Raw genomic sequence first — 16,333 nt, 5'->3', positions numbered from 1 at the left:
CAGCCGGTGTACTTTAAACTTTTTTTTCCTACAAGTTTTGTCCTTTACGCTAACTGGGTTAGAAAAAGTCAGTTAAATCCCATCACGTGAGGCGCATGTGAGGGTACTTTTGTCCTTTCATATATCTCTGCAACTAAACCCTGTATCACTCTTCCCCCTCTTTTTAACCCAACCCCACCTTCAATCGATTCAATTCCCCGGCGATTAAAAACCCGACAGTTAAACCCTAAACCCTCGTATCCGACTCGACTCAATTAGGGCTTCAATCAATTAGGGCTCGATGCGAAATTCAAATACCAGCGCTCAATTGATGATGGCTTACTGTGTTTGTGGCAAGGTAGCAGTTGTTCGAACTTCATGGACTGATAGAAATCCAGGTCGTCGGTTTTTCTCTTGTCCGGACATGGTAAGTGTGTAATTCGATTTAAGTTCCAGTCAATTGTTTATACTTCATGTTTCTCCTATTTTCCAGACATCGGGTTGCCCCTTTCTTGGATGGCGTGACCCACCAATGTGTGAACGGGCATTGGAGATTATCCCGGGCTTATTGAAATCGAAAAACATGGTTGAACAAAGTTTAGAGAGTTATAAAGAACAAGCAAGGAAGATGAAGAACAGATTGGTCATTAGTTGGATCATTTTCATTGCAATTGTAATTGCAATGAAAATGTAACTAGTTGACTGAATTTGAAGTTGTTGACTATTTGTATTTTGACTTTATTAGTTAATTTAGGACTTTATGCAGTTTAAGTATTATGTATTTTGACTTTATTTTGGATGTAATTTTGGATCCCTTTTAAGCAATGTATCATCAGTTTATTTTAGATTTAATTTGGATATTTGGTTAGTTTATTTTGGACTTTTGGATGGATTCTATACACAATCTGCACATTGTGCACTATCTACACATGATGCACAATCTGCACATTGTGCACTATCTACACATTGTGCACAATCTACACATTATGCAAAATCTGCACATCATGCACAATCTGCACATTGTGCACTATCTACACATCCATATACAACATTCATAAACCATAAACCAATAGATCCATCTGCCAAAGCTCTAAGCCCCCAATCCAATTGCCAAAGCTCTAAGCCCCCATTATGAGTCATCTGCACAAACCAAGAGAATGAGTAAAATCATCCATCTGCCATTCTGCACAAACCAAGAGAATGAGTAAAACCAAGAGAATGAGTAAAGTCATCTACCATTATGAGTCATCTGCACAAACATCCATCTGCCAAGCCATTAAATTAAGTAAAATCTGATCCAAGGGCAAATATGTCCAAACCCTTAAAATAAGTAACATCTGATCCATCCATCTGCAGATCCATATGCACAAAAAGATGAATGAGTCATCTGCACAAACATCCATCTGCCAAACCATTAAATTAAGTAAAATTTGATCCAAGGGCAAATATGTCCAAACCCTTAAAATAAGTAACATCTGATCCATCCATCTGCAGATCCATATGCACAAAAAGATGAATGAGTCATCTGCACAAACATCCATCTGCCAAACCATTAAATTAAGTAAAATCTGATCCAAGGGCAAATATGTCCAAACCCTTAAAATAAGTAACATCTGATCCATACATCTGCAGATCCATATGCACAAAAAGATGAATGAGTCATCTGCACAAACATCCATCTGCCAAACCATTAAATTATGTAAAATCCGATCCAAGGGCAAATATGTCCAAACCCTTAAAATAAGTAACATCTGATCCATCCATCTGCAGATCCATATGCACAAAAAGATGAATGAGTCATCTGCACAAACATCCATCTGCCAAACCATTAAATTATGTAAAATCTGATCCAAGGGCAAATATGTCCAAACCCTTAAAATAAGTAACATCTGATCCATCCATCTGCAGATCCATATGCACAAAAAGATGAATGAATCATCTGCACAAACATCCTTCTGCCAAACCATTAAATTATGTAAAATCTGATCCAATGGCAAATATGTCCAAACCCTTAAAATAAGTAACATCTGATCCATCCATCTGCAGATCCATATGCACAAAAAGATGAATGAGTCATCTGCACAAACATCCATCTGCCAAACCATTAAATTATGTAAAATCTGATCCAAGGGCAAATATGTCCAAACCCTTAAAATAAGTAACATCTGATCCATCCATCTGCAGATCCATATGCACAAAAAGATGAATGAGTCATCTGCACAAACATCCATCTGCCAAACAATTAAATTATGTAAAATCTGATCCGAGGGCAAATATGTCCAAACCCTTAAAATAAGTAACATCTGATCCATCAATCTGCAGATCCATATGCAAAAAAAGATGAATGAGTCATCTGCACAAACATCCATCTGCCAAACCATTAAATTAAGTAAAATCTGATCCAAGGGCAAATATGTCCAAACCCTTAAAATAAGTAACATCTGATCCATACATCTGCAGATCCATATGCAAAAAAAGATGAATGAGTCATCTGCACAAACATCCATCTGCCAAACCATTAAATTATGTAAAATCTGATCCAAGGGCAAATATGTCCAAACCCTTAAAATAAGTAACATCCGATCCATCTGCAGATCCATATGCACAACCATTACCAACAACCATAAATGCAAACAACAACCAAGTTAAATAATGAACAACCATATTAAAAGCTACTTGTCATTTAACAACTACTAAACATTAATCAACCATATTAAAGTCAACAAATTAAAGTAACATTAGTCCAGACAACAACTTAATACATCCATACCATGAAAAACTTCAAAAAAAGTCTAACAACTTAAAAATATCCATACCATAAAGTCATAAAAACTACAAAAACAGTCAAACAGTAGGCACATTAATCAGCAAGATTTTTCATGCATGATCTCTTGTTGTGACCCTTTTGACCACATGTCCCACAAGTGTTTGATCCTTTTGGCTTTGTCTTTCTCACTGCCTTCACTTTCTGGCCTTCACCCTCCACAGCCTTTCCCTTGCCCTTTGCATCAACCTTTGACTTTTTCCTTGAACCACCATCTTCCCTTTCCACTGCTGACTTTTTCCTTGATTTCTTTGGCCTTCCAGTTTGCTTTTTTAATTTAGGAGCTGTGATCTGGATTGGGACTTGTGATGTGGGCCACATACTCATACCATTGATGGGATACACCTTGTAGCTATACACTGCCTTCCACCTATCCATTGTGTAAATTGGTTTGACAAATGTTTCTGGCCTGCCAACAGATCTGTCATGTGCACCCTTCACCCAAATACATGCCACCACATGTCTACAAGGTATCCCAGTTATCTCCCATCTCCTACATGCACATGTACTTGTGCTCATGTTCACTACACACTGATCACCATATGGACCTGTTACCTGATAATGATCCTCACCATTCCAATGCACATAGTACCTATCATCCAAATATGTAAACCATTCACATCATTTACAAGACAAGTAAATATTCACATACAACTCACCTGCTTGCTTCCTTATTCACTGACTCCATAATTTGTGTAGCATATGGTGTTAGTAACCCTGATGACCTATCAATTACCTTCAACACAGTAACAATCTTCCTCATCACATATTCTCTGATGTATTCCAGCAATGTGATAATAGGCTTGTCCCTTCCATCTACCAGCTTTGAATTGAAACATTCACACATGTTGTTGGTCAACACATCAAACATTGCTCTACCTATTATAACAAAACACAACAGATAAAGGACAAAACTTGAAAGTTATGAGAGAATAAATGATACAAAATTAAAAACTTACCAGAGAAGTGTGACCTTGACCATGTTTCTGGTGGGATCTTAGATACCCAAAGATGACACCTTTTGTTCAAGTTTTTTAGGTTGTTCATCTCTCTCTCATATTGTGTAGGTGATGTACATCTAGCCAGCTTCCAAAGAGCATCCCTTAAAAGCTTTCCTTTGAAGAGTGATCTTAGGTTATCTTCAATGTGCCTCACACAAAACCTATGCTCTGCAGAATGAAACAACTTATCTACAGCCTGTATAATACCCTTTTGCCTGTCACTCATAAAGGTAAACTTGGATCTGTTGTTTATATCCAAGTCATCACCAAGGCATTCCAAGAACCATTACCAAGAGTTCAATGTTTCAGCTTCAACTACAGCATATGCAACAGGGTAGTATCCATTGTTTGGATCTAGAGCAACTGCTGTTAAAAGTTGACCAGGCCAAGCACTTTTAAGGAAAGCCCCATCCAGTCCCAACAGATCCCTACCTATTGCTTTGAACCCCTTTTCAAAGACCCCAAACAGATGTATATCCTCTTGAATTGTCTTGTCTCAGATGTTGGATCTGAGCATTCTTCTAAATCAAGCTTCACTGTTGTATCTGGATTAGTCCTCTTCAACTCTTCAATATAATCCCTCAATAACCCATATTGGCCTCTGAAATTTCCAATTATATGTTCCCTGGCCAACATCTTTGCCCTATAAGCTTTCATCTCAGACACACCAACTTCAAACCTCCTTTGAAACCTTTATTTGATGGATTTAACTTTCAGCTTTGGGTCATCTTGAAGATCAGTAACCAAATGGTTTGAGAGGAACCCGGCTGTGCAAGCATAAATTTCCCTAGATTGAAGGCATTTATGTTCATTTATCAACCTTGTAATTTTCCATGAAGCTATTCTCTTTTGGTATGACAACAACAGTACCCAAGGGCATCTAATAGCAAGTGGGTCTTTCCTTTTTCCCCTACCCCCAATACTTTTCTGGACTGGTCCCTCATCTTTATTAGCACTGATAGATCCAACCCCCTGCATGTGGGACCCATCTTCCATATCTCCTTCACACACAGCCCTGACCCTTACCAAATCATCTTTTCTTATCCTAATTTGTCTTCTTGTTTCAACTGCATGTGCCTTGATCATATCCTTCACCTCTGCTTTTGTACCAAAAACTTGTCCCACATGGAAAAGATAATCCATGTCCCCCTCATTTCTTTGTTTCTCATTATACATCCTATCATTATCCAACATCACATCATCCATTTCTATGTCCAAAACCTCTAAACTACAATTTGCATCCTGCTGTTCAACTTCAAAATCAGTATGCAGTCTGAAATCCCTCATATCTACATCTACATCATGTGTTTCACCATCTTCATAGTTGAAGTCACTAGAATCACTTTCTGAATCTTCATCACCATCCCTAGTTTTCTTAACATTTTTAGATTTCTTTTTGTTCTTAGATTTCTTCACATTCTTTGGTTTCTTAACTGGACAACCCTCCAGATGTTCATCATCATCAGAACTCTCATATCTCATTTCATAGTTAGAATCCCTACTATCATCAGTTCCACTTTCATCTGAACTTGAAGACTCATCTCCACTTTCTTCATCTGAAATTGAAGAATCTTCACTATCTTCATCCCCACCTCCATCCCCACCTCCATTGTAATCCATATCCACCTCATTTGTAGGCTGCACACCATATCCACCTCCATCCCCACCTCCATTGTAATCCATATCCACCTCATTTGTAGGCTGCACACCATATCCACCTCCATCTACATCACCATTGTAATCAATCTCCAACTCATTTGTAGGTTGCACACCAAAAGCATCCTCTCCAAACATAGGGTCAAATTCTGGATTTTCATGACATATATCAATCTGGTCTTGTTGTTCAACAACACCAACATTATTCTCTTCTTGAACATTCACATTTGCATCCTGTTTGTCTTGTTCCACAACTATCTTTTGAACAACAACCTCATTTGTGCTATCTTGCCATTCCAACAACAACCTTTTCTTAACTGAGTTTGCTTTATCTAGTACGACCTCACTTGCAAGAAACTCCTCATCTGTTATCTCTTCAATGGTAAACTTTGAGGGTGAGCAGAAGTATGTGTGTACAGAGGTGAACTCATGCTCAACATACACATTCATTAACTGATTAAAAGCTCCAATATACTTAGCAAATCCCCTAACATCATCATCACTTCCCAAAGCTCTAAGCCCCCAATCCAATTATGAACCCGGTACTGCATAATGGTAGAATCTAACCTTATTTGTATGATAGGATAATTCAAGCAAGATTCGATCAAGCTCGTGAACTGAAAACTTGTCAATATCTAGCATGTCAACAAAATGGACAACGGCTCTTTTATAAACCCGTCCAGGAAATTTAGTGAAACTGCCACCATGGTGCATCTTGATCGTGAAAAAATATGGATTATTTACTACACAAACATGATTAAACAGCTGTTAGTTAAATAAACCCAATTATAAACCCTAAAGTTTTAACTTACCATAAAACGCATCAGCATTTGATTGTTCATCAGCTTCACGAATGTAGAATCGAGGAGGAGGAGGATCATCCATCTTACGTTTTTAAGTTTTGAGAATGATGTGCAATTTAAGGTATTAACTGTCGGGTTGTTGAGTCGAGTCGGATACGAGGGTTTAGGGTTTAACTGTCGGGTTTTTAATCGCCGGGAATTGATTCGATTGAGAGGGAGGGGGAAGAGTGATACAAGGTTTAGTTGCAGAGATATATGAAAGGACAAAAGTACCCTCACATGCGCCTCACGTGATGGGATTTAACTGACTTTTTCTAACCCAGTTAGCGTAAAGGACAAAACTTGTAGGAAAAAAAAGTTTAAAGTACACCGCCTGCAAGGAAACTTAGAAAAGGATACGAACCGTAATTCGTCTTATTTTAAAGGACAAAATTTGTAATTATGTCCTTTTAAAAATATAATTATTAGCATATTATTTTACTATATATTCAAAATACTAGGTGAATTCCAAAAGTTAACAACAAATCATGTTTCTCAAATAAAAATTGTTTCGGGTTTTTTTGTGGAATTTAAATTTGATTTTATGGGTCAAAAGTTGGTAAATATATTGTTTGGTACAAGTTAACTACATTTTGGTCAAAATTTGTTAAGGTCAAAAATGAAAATTTTGAGAATGCAAAATAGATTTATCGTGAAATTTGTTATGGGTTCAAAATGTTGACTTTAAAATGTCAAAAATATGAAAGTTGAAATTTTAAACATGATTCGGGTTTCAAATTTATTTTTAAGGGCGTTTTTTAAAATAATCAAAATGTTCGGGATTTGGCAAACTGACTATTTTCCCCTCAACTATTAAAGTTTAAGAAAACATTGCGAAAACTTTTGACATGCCACCCCCATGCCTATCAATGCTTAACTTTTTTCAAATTTGAAAAATATTTATGTTAACATTAATTTTTCTTTCAATGGTGATCAGAACATTGTATGGGAAGCATGACATGCTAAACTATGCTCAAATGAAACAAAATAATCACAAAATTGAATGGGTTAACATTTGTTTTTTATGTTGTCATTATGACAAAGTCGAGAAGCCCTCTGAAACTTATCAAAATATTTTTCATGGTGTAGCTCAGAAAAACATAATTCTTGAAGAATATCCATTGTTACAATTTAAATATATCAATAAAGGTAACGTTCATTTTGTATTTATGTTGAATGGTTTGAACTACTATCGTATGAAAAATCTTATTTCCGAAATTAGCTCATAACCAAAATTCTTTCAGTTATACATATATGACACCGAGAATGAATTTTTCAATAGAAAGAAGCATTCTCGGATACGTTTTTGCACGGACATTTTTTATTAAGTTCGTTAAAAAAAATCATTTTGTGATAAATAAAATCAATTTATGTACACATTGTATAGATATAAGCATAGATGTAATACATTTTTTTTTCATATACGCTATGTAATTATTTGTTTTACTTATAACTTTATAATTTCAATTATCCTGTGTGTGATATGGGCTCTAAAACTAGTGATGTAATATAATGACAAAACATAGAGTAAATTCTCCTCAATGTTTTCGTATCCGGATCGGACAGTGAATCGGATAGACAACTGGTTCAACCGGTCGAACCGATAAACTGGGCCGAGCAACTTTTGTCTAAAAAATGATGTTAATGGTAAAAAACAAGAATTTTCTAATTTTTTTTCTTAATAAATCAGTTCAACAGGTCCGGTTGCACGGTTGGACCGTTGAACCGGTTCAAACCGGCAGTTTTTCTAAAAACCGAACGAGCTACATTGAAACGAATCGATCGACGGACCGAATCCCGATCAAACCGGTCCCATCCGGTCTCAACAACATTGATTTTCCCACACCTTCCAAATCTACAGTTTCATTAACCAAATATTTAAATTTAAACCTACCAAAACGTAAACAAAATTCAAAATTTTAAAAATTTTAATTTGCCACCTCATCACACAATTACAATTATATCCCCAAAATATCATAACACATCTTCCACACCAATACAAATCCAAGGGTGCTTATAGTCAATAAACATTTACAATAATGACAAAATATACAACATATTTCCCCCAAATGTGTGTATAAATTATAACAATAAACCCCAAACTCTCGCCGGAAAACCAACAGAAACCCTAACCACCGTCAAAACCCTAAACTTTGGTCAAATTAAATACACCACGGCAGCCATGAAAGCTTCAATGAAGTTTCGAGAGGATCAAAAGCCTCTGTTCAGAGCCAAAGTGCCGGTCAACATTCTCGGCTTGCCGTTCCAATCCGGCATCGTTGCCGGAGAATCAAAAGAGCTGTCGTTGAACCTCGCCACGTTCTTCGAATCCGGTCCGTCCGTGAAGCTCGCGTATCGTCCAAATGATGCGTCCAATCCGTTTAGTCTCGTGTTCAAAACCGGAATCGGAAGCTTTGGGTCTCCGGTTTCGAGTGCTTTAAATATGAGTGCCGAGTTTAGTTATATCGGAGGTATTAGTCTATATTATTATTATGTATTATTAGTAGGACGCAAAACGAGTCGAGCTGCTCGCGAGCTGCTCGAGGGCTACCTGAGATCGGTTCGTGAAGAAAACTCAATCAGGCCAAGCTTAAATGAGCTCGGGTCTAAAAGTAAGCTTGTTTAATAAACGAGCCTGAGCTTAACTTACCGAGCTCGAGTTGGCTCGTGAGTCGCGAGCCTATAAAATGAAAACCCACTTAGTTTCTGAAAACTCTAGAAACTCATTATCAACCATATGTTTTTAATTAATGTTTAAATTTTATTGTCCACAATTAAACTGAATAAAAAATGTAAATATAAATATAACTTTTTCTCCCTTCTTAAAACATATATAAAAATTAGTAAAAAAATGTTAAAAAATAGCAAAACATTTTTTTTTTTATGTTTTGATGTTTTGTATTAAATGTTACAACATATATTACACGTAACATAAAAAAAAAAAACAATGTTACATAGGGTTTCGCGGGTTTTCACAACTCAAATGGATTTTCATTTTAACCTTACCCTATATATCATCACACAAATGCACACACACATATACATATTCATGTGTATATATGTATATAATAATTAATAAGTTAACAAAATAACTAAAAAATATATATTATGTTGTATATTAAATTTTAATTGAATAAAATATAAAAATTAATTAATTAACAGTAAACGAGCCAAGCTCAAGCCTGGTCAAGCTCGGGCTCGACTCGGCTTGTTTGCACCGTTAATTATTAGTATGCCGTATGGATGGTAAAATCAAGTAAAAGATGGATTTGTTGGTAAAAGTTTGGATATTTGAGACGGTCAAAGCACGCTTATCTTAATTATTATTTTGTGTTTTTTTCCTAGTTTGAGCTTTTAGTTTCCTTTTGCTGTAACCGTTGATTGGTCCGTAAACGAATTGAACGAACACGGACACTTAGTCGAACACATATTTTGTGTTCGTTTATTTAAAACATTAACATGTTCGCTTTCGTTTGTTTAAAATCTAAACGAACAGTTTACTAACATAAATGAACATATACGAACAAACGTAAATGAACATATATGAACACACTTAAACGAACACGAATAAACAAATATAAAACTATTAAGTATATAACTTTCCAAATAATGTTTAGTTATTTGCCATTAAGATGAAAACGAACATAAACAAATGGACATAAACGAACGAAACATGTGTTCATGTTTGTTCGTTTAATTAAACAAACACAATTTTTTGTTCGTATTTGTTCGTTTATTAAATAAATGAGCATAAACGAATTTCCCATCGAACAGTTCACCAAACGTTCGGTTTGTTTACAGTGAGAGGAGGTATTAGACAATATTATTTATGCATTATGTGTGAGCCCACATGCCTATCTTAAGTTTTTAGGTTTGTATTGCATCTCTATATATTGTAATTACTACTGAATGAAATAATCAACCGAGTATTTTCCATTATCTTACAGGAGGAAGTCAAAACCCTAGCTTCTTTGTACACTTCAAACCGCGGTTTGGTGACTTCTCGTTGAAGAAAACTCAATCGTCGGTGTTTCGAAAGCAAGTTAATGTCACCGGAGGCGGTTCCGACGACGACGCACCGGTCGTGGTGGATATGTTTGATTCCGGTAAGAAGTTTACACACTCGCCGTTGACTTCTCCGGCCGCCGGAGTTGTTAAAAGTGTGTTATCCGACGTGGAATTGGCTGCCACGACGGCCGTACAGTTGCGGAAAAACGCTCGGTTGAGTCTCCGGTGGGGAGTTAGACTTCCGACGGCGACGGAGGAAACAACGACGTTTTCGATGAAAAAGAGTAATAGTAGTAGTAATAGTAATAAATCGATTGTTGACATTTCGTTCCTGAAACTTCCGGTTTTGCTGATTAACAAGATCGGGATCGAACACGTGGCGCATGGGGATTGTAGGGATGTTGGTAAAGTGGGCCAGTTGGATGGTGACGTGGCGGAGGCGTTTTTAGGGGTTAAGAAACAGTTGGAGATTATACGAGCGGAGAATGGGATGTTAAGGAAAAGTTTGGATAATTTGAAGGGTGAATTTACTGCCGTTAAGTGTGGGACTAACGCCGTTAAGGTTAATAGTAATAATAATAAAGAGGATGAGATGGTGAAGGATGAATAGTTGAATGGTTTGAATGTGTCTTATTATATGTTTTGATTAAATTAATCAAAATGTTAGGTTTTGGTTAATTAATATTAAAAGTTTTGAATTGTTGATGTGGTTATAGTAAGGTCGCTTTTGAATGTCTTTTTCAAATTATTTAGTAAATTATGAATTTGTTTTGTTATTTTTCTTGTTTAGTGTTTTGAAAGCTCGGATGATGGTTCGAAACTTCGAATGGTGTCATTATTTTTTTTATTAAATTAATCAGAATTTGAGGTTTTGATTCATTAAGATATAAACGCCCTGCTTGAGGTGCGTGCATATTATGTATATATGTGTAAACCCTCGGGTGAGCAAAAGTGAAATTGCACTAATTTTGACTTTATTTTACTAATCTCGTGAAAATAACGTTAAAAGTGGCGGAAGGTTAATCAGGCATCATGTGGTGGCATTGATAGCCGAAAGACGAGGGTATATGCACCAATCAGCCGGTATCCCGATGATTGAGTGCTATGTGCTTTATGTCCAAGGCTTGATGCAAAACTACTATCGAGCCGGGGGTCTCACCGGAAGCAGCCTCTCTATCCCTATGGGGTAGAGGTAAGGCTGTCTACATCTTACCCTCCTCAGACCCTAACATAGCTTTGCTATTGGTGGGATATACTGAGTACGATGATGATGATGATTCATTAAGATATAAGTTAAAAATTTGGCATTGTTGAAATTGATTATGATAGTGTCACTATAATTTTCTTTTTAAAATTTATAGTAAATTTAGTTTTGTTTGTTTTTATTTAGTGTTTTGAAATTGGACCGATTGAAAAAGAGTCATGTATTTTGGTTTGATTATGAACTAAAGTACTAGTAGAGAACAAATAAAACCCATGAAAATCAAAATTATAGTTGTCATTGCTATGCTCGTATTCAACCTTTGTTGGACAAAATGTTTTTGACTATACAAAACAACTAGATTGAAGAACCACAACCTACTTTTAAAACATTAGCTTTTTGTGTTATTGGTTAGTCTTTAAGATCATTAAGATACGGTGTGATAACTACATATAAATCATAACTAGTAATTTATCTTTTCCTATTATTGAGATGCATTAAACATTGATTGTCTATATCAATCCTATAAAAATCATAAAATACGTCTATTTAACGGGATTATGCTACTTGGTTAACAATGTGGAAGAGATTAAGGCAAAAGTGACATAACTTGACTAAGAAATGGAAAATGATATTTTTTTTTTATTAAAAGCAGTAATATGATTAAATCACTCAAACTAAAACCAAATGTAACTCATTTGTTAATGATAAGGAATTATTTTGTTAGCTTTTAAATACACGATAACATTTTGTATCTTATTTTGATTTGAATTTATTTTATAGGATATTTACAATTTTTCTGAGAGCATTTTAGGATTTTTTTTATTTGAGGTAACAATAATAATGCAATTTGTGCATGTCACTAGAGTTTGGATACCAACACATAAATATTGGTAATAAAATTTTATAGAGTTTACTTTATAGAATAGTAATCAAGTTTTAAAATTGTTCAAATCAGGTCACTGATAAAATCTTTTGTACCAATCAGGTTATTAAACTTTTATTTTTGTTCCAATCTTAGATATTTTATCCGGATAGCATGTAATATAGGTTTTTTTTTTAAATAATAAAATAAAATTATTTTTAAAAAACGGGGATTCACAATCACGAATCTCCAAATCTATCAACCCTAACTTCTTCTTCTTCTTCTTCTTCTTCAATCAACCATCTGCTGCTAATCAAGAACATATCGTTATCCTATCTTCTTTTCAATCAACCCTCTACTTCGAATAAAATAAATATCGTAATCAAGATTGATGTCGAATCAAGAACCCGATCCAGCAAACAGTGTTGAGCAAGAACTCGGCGAATCGAACGATGACGACAACATGGCTTCAATACCAATCGAGCAACAACAGGTGTGTTTAACTTATCTTTTCTTTTTAATATGTGCACGCCAACTGCTCGATAAAATGCCAGGAAAGTTTCCCGGTTGTCTTTGATTTACAGAACCGGAACCCGGATATATATGCTACTACCGGTTCGGTTTCGCGTGTTACTTGAACCGGGTTCACGGGTTTGGCGGGTCTAACCCGTTTTCTGCACACCCCTATTTACAACCGTGGCTTTATCTTGAATATGCATGTTGTTATGCCCATTACATGGCTTTACAACCATGTTTGAATATTAAATAGTCTTTATACTAGTGATTACAAATGAGCGTGTAAACAATATAATTGTCGAAGCATGAAATGAATCTGACCTGATCCATGACGATGTTTCCACGGATTTTCGAGATGAACGAACCACGTCTTGATCTTCTTCTCCAGCTGCTTGAGACCTGCAATGGTTTTTCGGGGGTGTGGAGGTGACTGCTAAGAAATCCTAAGATCTCTTGTTTACAGACACAAAAAAGTGGTGGTGGCTCTTATTGAGCATGACCCTATAATAAGGAGGTGGAGACCTCCTTATATAGAGAGTCTCATGGCCACCATCATGATACCCTAATGGGCCTAGCCCAGTTAGGGTTACCTCCACAAAACCCTCTCAGCCCAATAACATTGTATTAGTCCATATAATAAAATAAGCCAAACATAATAAATTTAGGGTCGTAAAACCGGGTTTAGTACCATACCCCTACAAGCCCCCCCCAAGTCCAGTGTTGCTCCTGGACGCGCAAGCGTCTAGGTGGAGCGCTGGACTTTATGAGGTGTGTTAGGCCATGAGGCGGTTTTTTCCCTTTTCTTTGGCCTTGTCTTTATTGTCTGAGTTTTGGGAGATTTTTTTCATGATGGTGACGTGTTGAGGTCTTGCGCATAGGCTCTGGCTTGCGCGAGTTGCGGCTTACGAGCTATAATAATAATGAAGCTTGCGCGCGTGGCGTCTTACGAGCTGTGAGAATAATAACAGCTCGCGCGTGAGGCGTCTTATGAGCTGTATGAATAATAAAGCTTGCGCGCGTGGCGTCTTACGAGCTATAAGAATAATAAAAGCTTGCGCGCGAGGCGTCTTATGAGCTATAAAAATAATGAAGCCTGCGCGCATGGCGGCTTACGAGCTATAAGAATAATAAAGCTGGCGCGCGAGGCGACTTATGAGCTATAATAATAATGGAGCCTGCGCGAGTTGCGGCTTACGAGCTATAATAATAATGAAGCTTGCGCGTGAGTCGTCTTACGAGCTATAAGAATAATAACAGCTTGCGCGCGAGGCGTCTTATGAGCTGTGAATAATGAAGCTTGCGCGTGAGGCGTCTTACGAGCTATAAGAATAAAAACAGCTTGCGCGCGAGGCGTCTTATGAGCTGTGTGAATAATAAAGCTTGCGCGTGAGGCGTCTTACGAGCTATAAGAATAATAACAGCTTGCGCGCGAGGCGTCTTATGAGCTGTGTGAATAATAAAGCTTGCGCGTGAGGCGTCTTACGAGCTATAAGAATAATAGCAGCTTGCGCGCGAGGCGTCTTATGAGCTGTGTGAATAATAAAGCTTGCGCGTGAGGCGTCTTACGAGCTATAAGAATAATAACAGCTTGCGCGCGAGGCGTCTTACGAGCTGTGTGAATAATAAAGCTTGCGCGTGAGGCGTCTTACGAGCTATAAGAATAATAACAGCTTGCGCGCGAGGCGTCTTATGAGCTGTGTGAATAATAAAGCTTGCGCGTGAGGCGTCTTACGAGCTATAAGAATAATAACAGCTTGCGCGCGAGGCGTCTTACGAGCTGTATGAATAATAAAAGCTTGCGCGCGAGGCGTCTTACGAGCTGTATGAACAATAGAGCCTGCGCGTGAGGCGACTTACGAGCTATAAGAATAATAACAGCTTGCGCGCGAGGCGTCTTACGAGCTAAAAGAATAATAACAGCTTGCGCGCGAGGCGTCTTATGAGCTGTAATAATAGTGGAGCTGGCGCGTGAGGCGGCTTACGAGCTACTTTATGTCCCGCGCCACGTGCAGATGTTGCATGCGCGTGCGCGTAGACTTTGGTTTTGTGTGAGCATGTGATGCGTAAGCACGTGTAATATGCGTGAGCATATGTGATGCGTGAGCATATGTGGTGCATGAGCATGTGGTATGAGGATTCCCAACCCTTGAGTTTGGCGTGTGTCCATATGGGATATTATGAGGATTCCCAACCCTTGAGTTTGGCGTGTGTCCATATGGGATATTATGAGGATTCCCAACCTTGAAGTTTGGCGCGTAGCCATATGGGATATTATGAGGATTCTCAACCTTTAAGTTTGGCGCGTAGCCATATGGGATATTATGAGGATTCCCAACCTTGAAGGTTGGCGCGTAGCCATATGGGATATTAGGAGGATTCCCAACCTTGAAGCTTGGCGCGTAGCCATATGGGATATTATGAGGATTCCCAACCTTGAAGTTTGGCGCGTAGCCATATGGGATATTATGAGGATTCCCAACCTTTAAAGTTTGGCGCGTAGCCATATGGGATATTATGAGGATTCCCAACCTTTAAGTTTGGCGCGTAGCCATATGGGATATTATAAGGATTCCCAACCTTTAAATTTGGCGCGTAGCCATATGGGATATTATGAGGATTCCCAACCTTTAAAGTTTGGCGCGTAGCCATATGGGATATTATGAGGATTCCCAACCTTTAAGTTTGGCGCGTAGCCATATGGGATATTATGAGGATTCCCAACCTTTAAGTTTGGCGCGTAGCCATATGGGATATTATGAGGATTCCCAACCTTTAAAGTTTGGCGCGTAGCCATATGGGATATTATGAGGATTCCCAACCTTTAAGTTTGGCGCGTAGCCATATGGGATATTATGAGGATTCCCAACCTTTAAAGTTTGGCGCGTAGCCATGTGGGATATTATGAGGATTCCCAACCTTTAAGTTTGGCGCGTAGCCATGTGGGATATTATGAGGATTCCCAACCTTTGAAGTTTGGCGCGTAGCCATGTGGGATATTATGAGGATTCCCAACCTTTAAGTTTGGCGCGTAGCCATGTGGGATATTATGAGGATTCCCAACCTTTGAAGTTTGGCGCGTGGCCTGATTCGCGCATGCACGGCGATGGAGTGGTGACTCGTGAGTGCGCGTGCATGGCGGAGGTCTCTTGCGCAAAACCCAGATGGTGGTTTCCGCGGCGGCACATGCACGGCTGCGGAGTGAGAATCCGCGGCGCGCGTACATGGCGGCGGAAGTCTGGTAATTTCTGGATCTGCAATTTTAGAGTCAGATCTGCAACTTTAGACCTAAAATCCAGGTCTGTAATCTAGACCTAGATCTGTAAATCAGACCTAGATAGATCTGAAGCTCGGAGCAGATTTAAAACCATCACAGATCCGGAGACCTGTCATTTGAATCAGGCCGTTTCTTCTTGCCCAGATCTGGAAGCCTCTTTTTAGATC

The 16,333-nt window shown here is 37.9% G+C and overlaps 2 protein-coding genes across 2 annotated transcripts; one reads left to right on the top strand and one right to left on the bottom strand.

The window, feature by feature from the left end:
* Positions 1 to 2,839: 2,839 nt before the first annotated feature.
* On the bottom strand, positions 2,840 to 4,461 carry LOC143634184 (uncharacterized). Its single transcript, XM_077102339.1, has 5 exons — positions 4,272 to 4,461; positions 4,095 to 4,170; positions 3,763 to 4,019; positions 3,463 to 3,682; positions 2,840 to 3,395 (listed from the first exon to the last, which is right to left on the bottom strand). Exons 1-5 carry the CDS (start codon positions 4,459 to 4,461, stop codon positions 2,840 to 2,842), a joined length of 1,299 nt encoding a protein of 432 aa, XP_076958454.1.
* Positions 4,462 to 8,335: 3,874 nt separating this feature from the next.
* LOC143634129 (uncharacterized) lies at positions 8,336 to 10,928 on the top strand. The gene is made up of 2 exons (XM_077102290.1): positions 8,336 to 8,773; positions 10,253 to 10,928. The coding sequence occupies exons 1-2, from the start codon at positions 8,485 to 8,487 to the stop codon at positions 10,918 to 10,920; spliced, it is 957 nt and encodes a 318-aa protein (XP_076958405.1). The 5' UTR covers positions 8,336 to 8,484; the 3' UTR covers positions 10,921 to 10,928.
* Positions 10,929 to 16,333: the final 5,405 nt, after the last annotated feature.

The sequence above is a fragment of the Bidens hawaiensis genome, unplaced genomic scaffold (assembly GCF_021521415.1).
Source record: "Bidens hawaiensis isolate Kalapana, Puna unplaced genomic scaffold, B.hawaiensis_p1.1 tig00007028_1, whole genome shotgun sequence".
NCBI classification, from domain to species: Eukaryota; Viridiplantae; Streptophyta; class Magnoliopsida; order Asterales; family Asteraceae; genus Bidens; species Bidens hawaiensis.
This window is presented reverse-complemented; position numbering and strand designations above follow the sequence as displayed.

What these genes read in the sequence shown, in the direction of transcription:
- LOC143634184 (XM_077102339.1), bottom strand. Translation starts at nt 4,461, where the DNA reads ATGAAAGCTTATAGGGCAAAGATGTTGGCCAGGGAACATATAATTGGA. An exon ending in GTCAAGGTCACACTTCTCTG is followed by an intron (nt 3,683 to 3,762) that starts GTAAGTTTTTAA and finishes TTGTTATAATAG; the next exon opens with GTAGAGCAATGTTTGATGTG. An exon ending in GTGAATAAGGAAGCAAGCAG is followed by an intron (nt 3,396 to 3,462) that starts GTGAGTTGTATG and finishes TTTGGATGATAG; the next exon opens with GTACTATGTGCATTGGAATG.
- LOC143634129 (XM_077102290.1), top strand. Translation starts at nt 8,485, where the DNA reads ATGAAAGCTTCAATGAAGTTTCGAGAGGATCAAAAGCCTCTGTTCAGA. An exon ending in CGAGTTTAGTTATATCGGAG is followed by an intron (nt 8,774 to 10,252) that starts GTATTAGTCTAT and finishes ATCTTACAGGAG; the next exon opens with GAAGTCAAAACCCTAGCTTC.